The following is a 17361-nucleotide window of genomic DNA, read 5'->3' on the forward strand; positions in this document are numbered from 1 at the left end:
ATTCTTTAACTCTGTACGAATTTTTCTTCCACCCAGCCAGCGAAAAAGACAGTCGGACAGACAGCCAACCATCTATGCCATAACACAAGCCCACATGTTGTGGAGGCAAAAAATGTAGCTAAACCAAAATATCCTGCTCGATTGTCTTATTTTGAATCAGCCAAAATTCACCAGTTGTGTGATACAACTTTAAAAGTGTGGTGCAAAATTGCGATACCACATTGTACTGACTTTATGTGTTGATTGTCTGAGACTGCACTTCAAACTTCCAAAATTAGGTGCAAAACTGCACCCCAAAGTAAAAAAAATAAAAATTTGAAGACTGTTTTGAACACTGTCCTTACCTTGCCTGTGTGATATGATGGGGCTACACTGCCTTTAAAACATTGTGTGCAGTTGATAATTAACACCCCTCTATCAGTAGCTGCTTGGATTTCTGCCGTCAAGTCTGCCCGTGCATCAGGCCCATTACCGGCTCCAAAGGTCTGTAGTACAACTCCTCGCATGGGAGGACTTAAGAAAGCTCTGACCTATACACAAAAAAGAGGCAATACATTTGATTAATCTAATCAAGATTCAGGCCCACTTACTTGATGTAAAGGCTTGCAGTACTGAGAGCCTGCACACCACTTGGTCATGCTCTCCTCTGAACCACCTTCAGAAATAGAATGCTTGGGAAACTTTGATTTGAAAATCAAATGTGCATTGGGTTTGCATTGTGCAAGTACTTAGTAGTGTGTTATTCGCAAACCTTTGTAATGCTGAAGCTTATAGGCCCATTCAGTGATTTGCTCATCCGGACGATCGTAAAAATCATCAAAATACCTTTGTCATTCAGCCGAAAGCCGTGTATTTAAGACAAAATGCGACATTTTACATGAATCTGTAATTTAGCTACATGTATTTGAATGGGACTTCAACCGTCAGTACTGCTGTTTTCTTCGTTTTTGCCAAATTTGTCATTTCAAAAATACCAAATGACAATTTGAATGACTTATCCTTCACTTTTAAGCAATTTATAAACAATTTTATTTTTTTTTCACTTGCGCTGGGATCACTGAATGGGTCTTTAAAGATGCAAACTGTTCAATTACAGGCTTTTGTCAATAACTACTGGAGGTACATTATTTACCGTCAATATGGTGGATTTACTATAGCGTTACACACAGGCAGGATGTTAGCTAGCCACCCATCCACCTGTCAAATTCATGCCTGTGATACATACTAAATTCCAAATATAATGCTTGAATAAGTTCTGTGAACCAAAACAAGACCAGACAAACAAATTAAGGCAATACAGGCATTGGCTATTTGAACTGACTGAGCCCCAAGAAGGGGCAGAGGTTTGGTTTTTGATTTCAGAGCAGTGCTGTACAGTTCAAAAACTAATTAAGGAGCCAGTGGCTCCTAACTTTATAAATTTAGGCGCCCAAATTTTGCTCCCAAGTAAAAAAACTTATGTTGGTTGGAATTTGCGTTCATTTTTCATTTTTTAGGCTTACTCCCATTACCGCTAGTAGTAGTACTAACACTAGGTTCATTAATTTTATCATCAACAGCTGTTGAATTCACTGATTTTGCCATTTCTGCCGCTTCATCTTCCTTGCTTCCAAAAAAGTCCATCAACATCCTTTTTGATTTTTTTGACGCCATCTTCAGTAAACAATGCTATCAAAACTTTCAACCTATAAATTCACTGCATGCACATTAAATTACTGTATGACCGGAGGTTTCCATGTAGCAGTAGTTTGGCACGAGCATGTGCGTTTAATATTCATAGCTGCTGTACTCTACTACATCTACATTCCCATTGAACCCTACATACTCCGTACACAGCATGTACAGTGTGTATGTCGTCATGCATATTCATAGCCATACCTTCATACTATTGAACACTACGTTACGTACATGTTTCGAATTTGCATGGATCGCCCTTTGACACGTAACAGCGAGGTACATTCTTGTGATTATTTTGCATATTCATCGCCATACATATCACTGATACATTCGTACAACGCTGTGTACATGTTTTGGATCACCCTTTGACATGAGTGTGACATACATTCTTGTGATTGAATGCTAGTACATGCACCATATTTTGTTTATCATCAAATCAATGGCGATGACCGATGTAGATGTACAGCGGTGAGCATGCATGACATTCACAATGATCGGACTGAAACTGGATTTAATACTCCGAAATAAATGATGGTAATTTATTGGTTGGGTTGTTTATTGATACTGGCAAATTAGCAGCCTTTCAAGTTGTAACTTTTGTTTACTGTGGGCCAGGAATGCTGGCGATTAAAAGCTTCAACAGTTGGTCGCCATTTGCGCTAGGGAATGAAAGTCTAGTCGCATGAGAAAAAATCTAGTCGCCAATGCGACCAAATTGGTCGCACCGTACAGCACTGTTTCAGAGTCAAATTTTGGACAGGCAGTTTTGGTGAAAAGGAGCTATTCCATTTAAAATCCACACTACCCCTGTGATAAGAGTTTCAAATAGAATAGAGAGCTGGGTAACTTCCATTTGAAATACTCACTCCAGTCATGGGAAATAAAAGCCACAGTACAGGGGGAGTATGGGTTTGAAAATGATTAACTCTGACCCATTACATTTCTTATTCAGGGGATAAGATATTTCCAAAATCTTCCACAGCGGTAGTGTGGATTTCAACTGGGAATAGCCCAATGATAGGCACTTGTCAAATCCTAGCTAAGACCCTGCACACAGGGTAATATTCTGTGAGTCCGTGCTGGGAATAGCCCAATGATAGGCACTTGTCAAATCCTAGCTAAGACCCTGCACACAGGGTAATATTCTGTGAGTCCGTACTGGGAATAGCCCAATGATAGGCACTTGTCAAATCCTAGCTAAGACCCTGCACACAGGGTAATATTCTGTGAGTCCGTACTCTTTGGGTATAATTTCTTTGGACTGTAAGGACACTTACATCACTTGATTGACCTATCCTTTACTTTTGAGCCATGCTAATAGTAATATTTTCATGCTTTCAGGGGATCAGGTATGAGACATACTTACTGTTTCAGTAGTTATACCAGGAAGATTCTCAGCAGACCTACATCACCATTCATGTTGAGAGATACACTAAATGCAGCTGTATTCCTTGAACGGAAAATCACACCCCAGTCCACTACATAAAGCAATAACGTTAGAAACAGGTTTTAATTCACTGGAAGATACTATACCACAATATTCTCAGGGGGGTCGGACTATACTCAAATTTAATTTTTTTTTAAAATTATTATTTTCGGATTTGGAGTGTCCCTGGAGCTAGAGCTAAATGCTAAGATCATTCATGGTTAAATAAAATAACATTGTCTTATAATTTGTGTTCATGCCCTATTAATGATTTCAAAATGGATACAAATACAATGAATTTTAAAATCATTAAAAGCACAAATAGCAACTTTATATATTGAAGAAACAAAAAACAACAACATTGCTTTACACAGATAAATGTCTAGTTCAACTTTCAGAATCATTGTTTTGCTTATGCCAATGTCAAGGTCACTGAATAATGCTTATCATATTATTACATTTGTATCAATCATCATCCATGACTGGTTCATTTTTCAATCAACAGCATCGCATGCAAATATGCAAGTATAAAGCAACAACAAAACATATGTTAGGAATGTTGGCACTGTCAACTGGTAAGAGTCACTAGGATTCACAACATGTTCATCTATTAGGGCACCGTTCTTAACCACAATACATCTGTACATTCATTTTAATGACCTTAGAAAATATAGGTACACAAACTCATACTCTGCAACTGGAGGTCAAATTTTGCACTATGAGTGTTTAATTGAGGTTATAAAATAAATAAATAAATGTAGATATTTATATAGCGCTTTATGCCGTAAACAGCCTCAAAGCGCTTTACATTTATTCCGCCATTATTAGAATCTGTCGGAACCACGTTTGCAGCCTACAATTGGCGCAGGGTTCATCAGTACAACGACTGTGACTACCCCTAACAGCTTCCCATTACACCTGGGTGGGGTGAGGCAAGCGAGGCAAAGCGCCTTGCCCAAGGGCGCTTAACACGGTGGTGGGACGGGACTCGAACCAACGCACGTCGAGCAAGCTCTCAGATTATGAGTCCAAGGCCGTAACCACTGAGCCACCGTGTCCTTATTGGACTATGCCACTGGGATGAGGCCATTGTGGTCCACAGTGAGTGTTCATGCCAAGAAGTGACTGGATATCTTCAACTTTTGCTCACAACCTTGGTGACCTTCAAGGACATCCTGCCTTTAAAAATAGTTGAACCATCTGGATTGTGTCATCTTGCCTGCTCCCCTTTTGTTGTTGTGTTTTTGTTTTGAAAAGAAAGTGAAATGATGTAATTTAATTTATATTTTATTCGTTATGGCTCTGACAGAAGAGAATTATTATGTTACTTGTTTTTCCCTAACCCCAAAATTGTTAATCTGCCCCCCCCTTTATATCAGGCCCACATCATTGTGACAACTACATGTATGACATGTCTATCCCAGATATCCATTCCCAGGATGTTGACCGTGAAGATTAACCTTTGGGAATATCAGGTGATCTGGTGTGATCTTGAAATTGGTCAAAACACCCTTCATTTTCTTGGCATAGGTCAGTGATCCCAAAAACTGTGGCACAAGATTTGATTATTGTATAGTGGGATATTTTCACTGGATTGATTTTGTGTGATTTGATCAATTCTGGACAGTTTAGTGGGTGTTTAATTTGCGTTTCCATATATATATTCAAATTAAGTATTATGTGTAATAAATATTTTCACAGGGGTTAAAAATTTGCAGCTGCCTGTTCAACTGCGAAAAGCGCGAAAATTAAACCCCCACAAAAAATTATACTTATACATTATCATCAAGCTCCTGAATTTAGCCTTTGCTATGTCATTTGGAAGGTTCAAGCTAAAATTTTTTATTTTTTCAAATCTTATAAGTTTAGGGCTAAATCCTGTAGAAAAAGGAAGAAAATTTAATACGGTACTTATTAAAAAACATGCTGATACTTGGATACAAACCATCTACATTGACGTGTAGCTTGAGTAATGGTGGTAGATTCGGTGAATCAAAAGCATTGAAACTTTCACTGGAACACTTTGTTGTACGATTACCTCGGAATAACTTGTTGTCAAAATACAGGGTTACCTACAAGAGATCAAAGAAAAGTCATGGGATGACATTGCAGCTTAATGTTCACACTTTAATTTTAATTCTATTTTGTAAACAGCACATTTGGTGTAATTAGGTGACAAAAAAAGAAAACCCTGTTCTACGGGCCCGACCAACCCAGATTTTGAACAAATTGGGACCAAATTTTTTATCCTGTACAAATGAATGCTGACCCAAATTTAGAAAATTTCAGGAACAAATTTTTGTTTTTTTTGGGGGGGGGGGGGGGAGAGGGAATCGCAAAATATTTACAGATTTTGGTGACTTTGGGTAATTAAAAAAAAAGCCTGACTGACCGACCCTACTTGAAAGGTCTGTCCGCCCGTAGAACAGAGGGGTTTTTTTCGACGACTTATGGTAAGATTTTTTTTGTTGCAAGTCACTAACAATTAACAGTCAGGCCTTCTTAGCAAATTTTAACTTCTTGTTACTATTTATTGCATAAAATTGCACAAAACACTTTTAAAAATACCTTTAGCTACAGTCAGCTAGGGCAATAGTAGCTTTAGGCTATGAACTTGAATACAATATGGCCTGCATGACTTAATACAGAATCAACTCCATTGAACTAGACTATCATTATAGTGGTTCATTGTAATTTTTCACTATAAATTGCTCAGTTCAATATCCATAGAATTGTTCTCACAATCTATGGCTGAAGGCACCATAATCAAACTCAAAGATCCCCCTATTAAGTAGTATTTTGTGCAATTTTAGTGTCCGGTGACCTAGCTTCATACATGGGCATAGCAATGTAATGTGATTGAGCAAATAGTGCCAAAATTTGTAAATGGCATACCTTGCATGATTTAAAGGTCTGTTTGCAGGAGGATTTTAATATAGGCCTCCATGAAGTTTATATCTATTAATTTAAGAATGCCAAAATGACTTGGTTAAGTCTACAACACCAGCACCACACCAGTGACCAATTTAACACCAATATACCAGGGACTGCCTTTTGAGGAGAGCGAGAGCAAATTTTATAGATCTCTACTGCTCTCCTTAAATATGATATACATTGTAGGAGAGTGATTTTTAGCTCTCCATAATTGACCATTCTCTCCTTACCCCGGGCTCCTTACATGTATGTTCTATTGTACATGCTCTATACAGCTCTCCTTGAAGGCTCCAGAAGAGCTATTAATGCTCTCCTGCAAATTTCAAAAGACAGTCCCTGATCTACTCATGATCAAAAGGGACCATACCTCTAGTAATATATGAAACCAGTACCGATAAATTTAGCAGTTTGGGAAAACAGCCATTCCAAGAAGTTAATTTAATTTATTCAAGCACCACCCAACAAATGAGGGACCTACAATAAAGTCCTACAATGTCTAATACTTTTTACATTTCCAATTCATGAAACACACCCATCAACTGTGGACACACACATATTTGATTTTTTTGTCACCTGAATATCGCCGTAGACATGGTTAAATTTTACGGACGCGATATAGAAAACTTGTCTGACCCAGGATTGGTAAAACAGAACTTCCCATAAATGGGAAGTGGAAGGTAAAATGTCTACAGTCTCAAAAGGTCTGTGTTTTTGGGTTGATTAATAATGGTATAGTCTACATTCAGAGCTGCCAACATTTGAATCTTGAAAAAAGGGAGATTTCCTGTTGCAATCAGGGAGATTTGTCCAAATGTGTACATCTTAATGGATGAAACCATTTCCTTTTCAGGAGATGACCAAAATTAAGGGTTCTGAAGGTTTAAAAGTAGGGAGTCTCCTGCGAAAAGAGGGAGAGTTGGCAGCTCTGTACATTACCAGTCGTTATCCATGGACCAGAGGGAGTGCCTATTCAGGTGCGGACTCCTCGCCCTACACTGGCAACCACGGTCAATGGTATGGTTGTTATTAGACTATGCCATAGTCGAATTTTGATAAAAATATGTTATTATTATTTAATCATGATGAACGCATTCCGATGAACTCAAAATTATACTGATGTTTATAAAAACAATTAAAGTGTTCAATAGTAAAATGGTCATAAAGAGTTTATATAATTAGATGATTAGTGACACTAAAAGTTATCGAATGCAACATATCTTGCATAATTATAATGGCTCACTTCAATACTAAACAATTCTGATTTTGGAATCTACCAGTTTATTGATCGCGAAAGCCCGAGTAAAAAATCTGACTATGTACATTGGATTTTAAGCAGAACTTTACCCCGGGACTTTGGTCTCTAAAACACACTGTCAATCATACTTGTTTATCAATCCAATTTAACTGCAAGTACTAAGCATGGTAGTACATTACGCGCTAAATGTACGTCCATACACCACTGAGAGTTTAACTTTTGCGCCACCACAAACGTGCCGCAAATTCCATAGATTGTTGTGTAAGATGTAGTTAATGGTAATGGCATGTGCCCGGAGGATTTAAACAATAGGGAGATCTGGATGACCAATCACAAGCCAGATCCATTTTAAGATGCATTACATCATGGCCAATTTTAGTTAGGCCAGAAATTGGCCTAACTCTCCATAGAGTCCCGTGTTAAGAATCTTAACCGCAACCCAAAGTAAGTAGTCCACTTGGGAAGCTAACAAACAGAGGAAGTAGGGTGACTGATGTGAAAATCTATCAATTGCACACAAATTAATACAAATCAGCGTTTTATGCTTTTAATGTAATAGCCAGAGGATGCAAAATGGGCAAGTGGACTACTGAGAAGTCTAGGTTATTACATATTCTTATGCTCTAGAAACATGGTCTATAGAACCGTGGAAGTCCACGGTTCCTGTGCATCCACTGTTGTAGAGAGATTTCTCCTGTGTGTCTCCTTGTTTTCCACTGTTTACAAACACCCCCACCACCCATACACACAAAGTGAACTGAATTTACTTACTTCTGGTATGACATAATGCCCTGCGATATATATAGCACCTAACATATTATCCCTGCCATCACTCCTCAATTCAGCCAATGGCACTTGTGCCCCTGTTAAGATGACGGGTTTCCCCAAATTTTCCAGCATGAAGGAGAGAGCTGAAGCGGTGTATGCCATGGTGTCCGTGCCGTGAAGGATGACAAAACCGTCGTACTGTCGGTAGAATTTGAAGATATCTTTTGAAATCTGCACCCAGTCGTCAATCATCAGGTTGCTGGAGTCTTTGAGTTCTTCATACTCATACAGCCAGTAAAAAACACGGCGGTTCTCCTTGCTTAAGCTGAATAGAAACGAATCATATTGAGAATCAGAGAGTGGTACCATTAAATATGTTAGTGCCAAAACTATTCCCAGCATTTGTAGTGAAAACCGACACCCCTAGCTGTCACCAGCATGTCATTAACTCAGTGGCGTAACTAGCCTTTGGTGTTTACACAGGCAATATCTGAACCTTTTTCATAGACATCCTCCTGCCTTCCTCTGCATGCATGATTATACCCATACCACCAGCACCGCACCTAATTGTCAAAGCCATCTGTTGGCGATGGCGAGTAAACTTATCACTACGCCCTCAACCTTGCTGATGCGAATATCTACATCTAGTAGTTACAAATTGTGGATTGATTAGTACGATTAATAGAACTTCTAACTTATTTACTTGGTGGAACATGAATTAGTTGTACAATATAATCATGTATATATATATATACATACAGTATGTGGAAGATCTTCAATATACATTGTTGCCAACAAATCACACATTCAGCATGATCGGGCCCATATGCAGAGGGGTGCATAGAAAATCCAAATGTCAACTATTTGCTTTTTAGGTTGAAAATGGGAGAAAAATTGCCGATTAAAATTCCACTTTTTGGTGATAATGGGGTTTAAGTCCACCTTTTACAATAAAATCTGTGCCAAGGACTTTTCAATTGAAATGATCCACTTTTTGGAAGTTTGCACCCTCCATAAATAAATCTTGCATATGGGCCTGAGAATGATACATAAAACAGGGAGCACCCCCAAAATAAACCCACAAAACAATACATATAATGAACAAGGTGCATCCCCCCCTCTAGGAATTCAGGGGTTGTACTAGGGAAATGGCATTTATTTTCCAAAATGTTAATGACTAGAGTGAAACATGTTGGCAGCCCTGTATTACGTGAAAGGATGTGTAATGTTCATGCAGTGTCCCAGAATGATTAGTAATCATCATGTCACAGTTTCCATTCATGATAGTTTGAAGATTTATTCTCCTTTGAGAGAAAGCTGTAGCACATATTGGTATTAATTCATTTTGGGACACCCTGTAAGGAAAATTTCAGGTGTGACATATATATATATATATAGAGAGAGAGAGAGAGAGTACTGACGAAAATACATGTATAAAAAATAATCAAGTTAAGACATTGTTCTTTCAGTCCTCTGGAACAAAAGAAATGGAATTGAACTATAGTATTCGGCAAGGTCCTTCAGTGGTGTCCGACTGCTCTTTCTTATTATCTTATAAAGAGAACTAGGTCACGCAACGCTACGGAGCTTGATTGGTGAAATGATGCACCGATGTGGTGATGATGTGATTCAATTAGCCAATCAGGACCCCACCTCTGTGTTTATGCCGTAAACAGCGCCAAATCGGCAGAGCGCTGAAGAACCATGCCGAAAACTAAAATATGCTCCATAGCACAGTACATGTATGACATGTACACACAAAAGGGTTTGATCTCTATTTTACAAGAAGAGGGCACATTAACAAAAACAACATTAAAAAAATTAAGATTATGCCCCAAAAAACAACCTCAAACAGAGACCTTCCATTACAAGATTACAAGAATAACATGAACCAACAATCACAAATTCTACTTGTGACATGGGTTCATCTCATAGGACTTTTACAATTTGTTAAGTGTAGACAAGGTACTGTTGGTCGAAGCAGCCAAAAAATATAGATTTTCATTATGTAAATCAATATATTATTGAAAAATAACACTTTGATGTTTTGCAAAAGTTCATTCTACAAACCATATACTTCCAAACCTTGCTTGATTTATCGTTGTTAATGAGTTATGTACGTTTATGTAAGTGCTGCAGGTGTTTCAGCCCTCCTACAACATAACTCAAGAACCACAGGACCCTCAAAAGTATATCTGTGATATTTGAATTCTTCTACACACTCGCTATGAAATGAGCAATGCGATTTTTGCCAAAGCTGACTACCATTTGCAAGATGCTGTGAACTACCAAATCGCAACACTTTAAAATAGTGTCAAACCTTAAATTGGTTAGCATGGTTAGTACTCAAATTTTAAACAGCAAATAAATCAGTAGTTCAGGAAATATTGGTGATGGGCTAGAAGTTGAATTTCCATACCACACACCTACATCCACTAATTAATTTGCTGTCGAACAAAAGTGGAGGATGATTGTGATGCCCCTTGATGACCCATGAGAGAGTAAAATGTCAATTATAAAGATTGAAAAGTACAAAAAAAATCACAAAAATGAGAAAGAGACAGCAACACAGAGACACAGTCATATATGTGACCATCCAGCACAACTGAGCCCTCAAGTCGCCAATCATCATTCTTGAGATATTCAACCAAAATATTCTGCTTGAAATTAGCTTTAAAATGATGTATATCATGTCTATAGTACTTGACATTTAAGTAGTGAAAAATCAATAAAACAGTCAATAAATCCTTTGTTTCCTATTGTTTATTGTTAAGTTCAATGGAGCGTATCTCAATAGTGGCACTGGCGACATCCGGGCTCAGTTGTGGTGGATGGTCACATATAGACAGGAAGACAGGAGAGAGATGAAAGAGAGAGAGAGAGGGAGGGAGATAAAGACAGACAGACAGACAGACAGAAGAATTACACAAAGATATATAATTATTCTATAAAAACAAATTGTATTAAAATTAAATATATCATTTCAAGCTATAATACTCTGAAATTAACATCAAAAATATCATATTTTAATCTGGGGAAGCCCGTATAAGTCCACAGCGAAGGTCTAAAATGCCAAAACCATTGTAATTACATTTGTGTTGCATCTATTGCCACTACCAGTATATTTTAATATATACAAATTAAATATTTTATCTATTACCTTCATAATTAGCAATGGCAGTGACCTTTTTAAAGTTTAATAGAGCATGGATGCCATTTTATGTCAAAAGATCTGTGCACTAGGCTCTATACACTGGTCAAGGGTCATACTATAAAATGGTTTTGGCTAAATGTCTGAGTACTACAAAATAATACATGGTATATGCACTGCCAGTGTCCGAAATAAGGAAAATATGGAGGTTGTCCCGAGGACAACTAAAGCATGAATTCTGCTTGTCCTGAAAGCATTTTGGTTGTCCCCAAAATATGTTTTTGAGTGCAAAGAATCCAAAAAGTGGTTGTCCAGGGGATAAGTTTATAGCTCAATATGGTTGTCCCCAGTGATTTTTGGACAAGAGGAAAAGAGGATAAGTGCTTATTTGAACACTGTGCACTCCGGGGATCACTCAAATATGACATTATGCGCATGCGTGACCAAATTTTTTCAAACACCCCTAAGCGAGTTTTACCCTACCAGCAAATTTAGCCCCTTAATAAGGTAATTTAATATAGAATTTACCCCCTAATGAGTATTTTGGCCAGTGAAAATGAAAAAATGTACCCTTTTCGGACTCGTAATTTACCAAAAATTTGAAAAGTTACCCTAAACAAGTTGTTCAGTTTCAGAAAACTACCCTTATTCTTGAAAATCAGTGTTTTTTAGACCCTAAATGCGCCACTCGCGTAACTCGCCTTGCCTAAAAAAACACCCCCTTTTCCTTGTTTTTTTGGTCACGCATGCGTACAGACCAATTATGTGAGTGGCCCCCCCGGGTGTGCACTGCGGATGCGTACATCTCATTGAAATACCTGCGGCTAGTGCTTGGCATGCGAGGGGTCTCAGGTTCGAATCCCACCCAGAGCAAACAACTTTGTTTGTTTTCTCTTCATTCCTTCCTTCTTTCCCTTCAAGTCGCCAAAAGTCCCTGGTTAAGTACAGGCATCCAGGCGGGCGCTTTTTACCCCATGGTTCTGATGTTATAGCGCCTGGTTGAGCTATAAAAACAAGCCCCCAGGCGCTGAAGAAATTCAGTATTGAGCGCCTGGTGTGAGTAGAAAACAATCACATTTCCACATGGCAGGCAAAAAGCTTACTACAATTCTAGCAAAAAACTAACTTGAAACAAATTTTCTTTGCACCAATCTTACTTTTTATCCTTCATGTATCGTTTTCTTTAGCATGTTTTGATCATCAAACTAAATACAGTATCCTCCCTTATGTATGCAACTTATATTTCATGACGTGTTGTTAACCATTGATCCCCTTATACTTCCATGTATTGAAATTACCAGATAACAATAAACGTGCATATTAATTTTATGACGTCATAGAAGTAGCACTGTTTATATGGGTGTATAGTTCAGTGGTGAGATGGAAAAATTGTGTGTATTGCTTGCGTGAGCCACACATAGGTGACAATCTTCCACAATTACATAAGATTGTCAGGATTTCAAAGATTCCTCACATTGTTTTAATGCTCCAGCTATTTCAGCTGGTAAATTTGTGAGTTTCCTCTACTCAAAAATGTAGAACTTCTCTTGATTACTGAAGGAAAATTTGCGTTAGAAAGGGCACATGATAAGAGTATAGCTCCTGGTTGTGTCAAAGTAGCTCCTGGTTCCTTGGTAAAATTGAATGACCAGGAGCTATTTCTTTTATAAAGTAGCTCCTGGTTTGCGCCCGCTTATCTGGAAGCCAGGTTAAGTAAGTTATATGCCTTCCAATGATAGAATATTGCACACACTTTTTAAACACAACAGGTGAGGTTCTATCAAATGGCAACGTTACACAACTGATATGGAACATTAAAGGTCCTCAGAAGTATACATGTAATTTCCTCCCATGATCAGGTTAAGTGAAAAAACAATAAAGGCCTACATGAAAAAAGATGGGTGTAAAATGAGGATGATGCTGTTAGGAGTTACACACTTTTAATTAAGCAAACACGTGTCATGTCAGGTGTGCATTAGTACTTGCTCACGATGTATGTCGTTCCTCCAGTTTTGGACTACATCCAACTGCCTAGAGAATGCGCATAATAATTATGTGACAAGCTGTTTACCTTCTCTCTGTTGTATACCAATGAAAATTACATTAGCGTGGGCCTAGTATCACTGATAAATATATCTGCCAATTGTGTTTTGCTGTTCTATGACTTTTCTATGAAATTAGTTTAATCATTATTGCTATCAATGAATATCATCTGCAAAAGAAAGGCTGCATGCAACTGGTATACATGTAGTTGCAAAACTAAATTTTATCCCTCACATTTTTATCTATAATTCACTCAGAAAAACTTAGTGGTTTTTCATCTCCTGAAATCAGGAGTGTTCTGAAGGCCAAATTAATAAATTGTTATTTTAAAAAGAATGTTATAAAAAACAAATGCTTTCTGGCAACCCCTTCTAACCCTCTTTGTATGTTTTGAAAATGTTTTATTTTGCTGGGTAGTAATGATCTTTATATAAAAATAAACCAACTAACTGATTTGACTTTCAGAGAGGTTCTATGGATAAACAAATGGCCCTACAGTGTATGAGCTTTTTCCACTTCTTGCAGCATTTCTGTGCAAAATTTGTTAATTTTGCCCCCCCCCCCCGACATTCACTTTGCACCCTCCTGAAATTTTTTTTCCTGCTGCCACCAATGTATGTTTGTGTGCAGACTCTTGTAAATTATGCAATAATTATGTGCATAACTTGAAGATGTGTCTGTGACATTTCCAGTATAGCAATTAATAATATCCGATGTACTGCAATTTTATCCCCTTCATTTTAGCAGCATGGATTCAAAAACACTTCAAAGCCACTTCACTAAATAACACTTTACGGTGGCTTTATAGGCTATGATGTCATGTACATAATTGCTTGGAATGTGTATCTATAGATGAGAAAATCTTATCTGCTAAGTTTTAATTGAAAAAAAAAATGGTTTTGACTTTAATTAGGGGGGTGTGATAATTCCATTTTTTTCTGGGGCCCCCCTCAAAATATGGTGTTGACCTCTCTGAACAAGAATATAATCATTTTAATACAATCTGAGCAGTGCAACCCCCTGTACATGCCCTCTGAAAGTTTTTTAACAAGGTTTCCGAATTGCAGCCTTGCATAATGCTTAATACAGACAGTGAAAACAAAATCGATGAATTAGAAATTATAACTGTGTATTTGACAATTTTGTGTATTGTAAAGGTTAAACCTGAATAAAAGCTAACTTCTTTGAGTGTACAAATGCTAATTTAACCCACTTTTGTGTATAATTAAGTCCATGTAACAACAAATTGTCATATAGGCCTAAATGTATGTATGTATGCTAATACCAGACATGAAAAGGACTCTTCACACTTGTTCAGTATGAATTAAAGCCATGGTCTGGTTCAAGTTATTTAGAATATACCTCTAAGGTCACATTATTAAAGGAGAAGTTTCATATTGAATGATTGTGTTGTAGCATAAAGCTTATTGCAAGCCTGATGTCACCAGTTTTACTAGGGCAGGACAGCGATTCAGCATGAGATCTCCAGCTCGACTGGCTACTGTTTCAGATTCATCAATAATTGCAGGGCTATACATCAGACGGGCTGTTTTAGATTCATCAAAACCTGGCCTGGTACTGTCAAATAGGGCTCCTGCTGAACTTGCAGCTGACGTAAATGGTCCTCCCATGGTCTTGAACTCATTTAGGTCCTTTTTTGCCATCTACTGTGAGATTTATGATCTCTTTGGTTTCCAGAACTTCTTTTCTGAGTTCTTCCATGTTTCTTCCTGTAAGAGTTCATGCTGCTCTTATTTCAGGAACTTTGTCTCTTCATGGTCATCTGTCTACATGAGAGCAGCAGATTTTCCCTTGACTTGGACAGATGATGCACTGGCAAGTTGTTTTGCCCTTCTCCTTGATAGTTCATATAGTTCACAAACCCAACGCTACGTTTAGCTGTAGTATTATGGATTGGGACCTGATCAAGCCCCTGTGTGTCCATTTGAGAAAGAATAGGCTTATCTTTACATTCACCAAAGCCAAAGATATCATATTTTGCTTCTGGAAACCTGCAGACATATGTACCATCCCGTAGTAGCTTCAGGTTTTAATGCTTCTATATATGTATGCCTCTTAATCCTCATCTTAAATGTATCTGACTTGCAGGACCCTTTCCATGCATAGGCTATGAGAAAGCTGGTGCAAAGACATTCAGAAGATAAGATTCTCTAGATCAAAATGAAACAACCATCATATTAAATAGTTGCTGTTAAGCTGGCATGAGTATGGAGTAATGGTGTTTGTTGGTGGCGTTAAAGGCAGGAATGAGAATGCTAAGGAAAGTGTAATGATCCAATCAAAGCTTCAGCAGAATATAATGATTCTCAAGTAGGCCTATAGGTCCAAAATACACATATAATAGGCATACAGTACAGGCAAGCTGGATGGATCATACATGAAAATGGTGCAATGTCATCTATATAGATGATAGAGAATTTATAGCATACACCTTGGTCATAAAATCTGCACAAAATTAAGTATACGATGAATACTTAGGCCTATTAACTACAAATAATTATGGTCATGTAATATAGGCCTATATTTCATAGAAGCCTCATAGAAGCCTCTAAACAAACACAAAGAGGGTCAAATAAATATATCTTGATCCAAAAGACATCTAAATTTAAGTAAATAAACATAAACAAACACCATCATTTGATATGAGGCCAAATTAACATGATATTACCATTCATATGTCGTCTGCTCTGTACTAATGTATATGCAAGCCTTCCGAATTCGGAAACCTTGTCACAAAATTTTCAAGGGGCATGTACAGGGGGTTCTGCAACTTTTTTTCAGACAATTTTTTCATATTCTAGTTTCACAATGGTCATACCATAATTTGAAGGGGGCCCCAAAATAAAAAGTTCATTTTCGCAAAATAACACACCCCCCTACTTTAATATGCCACTTTTTGTCATCTCAAAATCCCATTGAATTACTATACAAGGAAGCCAATTTCTCAAAATAGCCAAACATGTGAAAGCAGGAACTATTTTCCTGCACGGGCGCAGTATCCGAGTTAGCTACATGTACCTTAAAAACAACACAAGCTAATATAATTTAGCTGCTGTGTATTTTGCAAATGTAGTACGTAGCATATGTACGGGAATGTGTAAATAATCACAAGCCTACAATACAGTTAGCAAAATATTCATTGATTGAATTCATATTATTTTCATTTTAAATTAATGGGGACATGAGACATTATCTGAAAGCGTTCAGTGGTTTTTGAAATTGACTAAATGCATTTTGATTAATACCATGCGGAGTACGTACTAAGTAATACTAATATGTATATTTGCATTAAAAACATGCCAGTTGTCTTTGGAAATCAAAAGTCAGAATTTGTAACAAAGTTTAAAACCTGCTTTCTACTTTTTCTCTACACATTTTCGTTGCTATGTCACAATGTGGATTTCCAACACTAGGTGCCACGTTTGGTATGATGGGTCACATGCATTTGAATGCTACTTGAGTTCAGGAAAGGGTTAATTGAGACTCAGAGTCACATGTAAAGTTCTGACAAAATCTTGCAAGATAAAGATAGACAGACAGACAGACAGACACGCAGACTGACACATGGACACCCAGGGACATATCTTGAGACAAGTAGATACATGTAATAGGTAGATGAACATACATTTTTTTTTCCAAGAGACCAGCCAAAAACTCAAGGATGGCATAAAAATACAATACTGTATTACGGTACAGACATGAACAACCAAATGGAAAATGTATAGACTTCCACAAAAGAGACAAAAAATACAGATCAGGTGGGAAGACAGTAACTTGAGACAAAAAATACAGATCAGGTGGGAAGACAGTAACTTTTCCAAGTTGATGAAAGTACTTCATGTATAATGTACCTTTGCACAGGGTGTATGCCCTGTATGTGCATTTGTATACCTACCTGTGATGTCCTGATGTATAAGGAATGTCATGGCCTACGGTATTCCATATGGGATGATGATGGTTGCTTCCTTGTATGGCACGCCGGCCGTTCTCTTGTATGGGATGATGGCCGTTCATGGGATGGTGGCCGTTTTCTTGTGTGGGGTTGGGATCACTCCTAGATTATTTGATGGACATGCATGGTGGGCA

The 17361-nt window shown here is 37.7% G+C and overlaps 1 protein-coding gene across 1 annotated transcript in view; it reads right to left on the reverse strand.

Annotated features, from left to right (window-relative positions):
* The window catches only part of LOC140153784 (L-asparaginase-like), a 53230-nt gene that overhangs the window by 23967 nt on the left and 11902 nt on the right, over positions 1-17361 (reverse strand). The window contains 6 exon segments of the mRNA XM_072176638.1: positions 345-530; positions 3044-3066; positions 3069-3155; positions 5049-5175; positions 8064-8385; positions 17171-17329. Of these exon segments, the coding sequence (XP_072032739.1) occupies positions 345-530; positions 3044-3066; positions 3069-3155; positions 5049-5175; positions 8064-8385; positions 17171-17329 (904 nt within the window).

The sequence above is a fragment of the Amphiura filiformis genome, chromosome 5, assembly GCF_039555335.1.
Source record: "Amphiura filiformis chromosome 5, Afil_fr2py, whole genome shotgun sequence".
NCBI lineage: Eukaryota > Metazoa > Echinodermata > Ophiuroidea > Amphilepidida > Amphiuridae > Amphiura > Amphiura filiformis.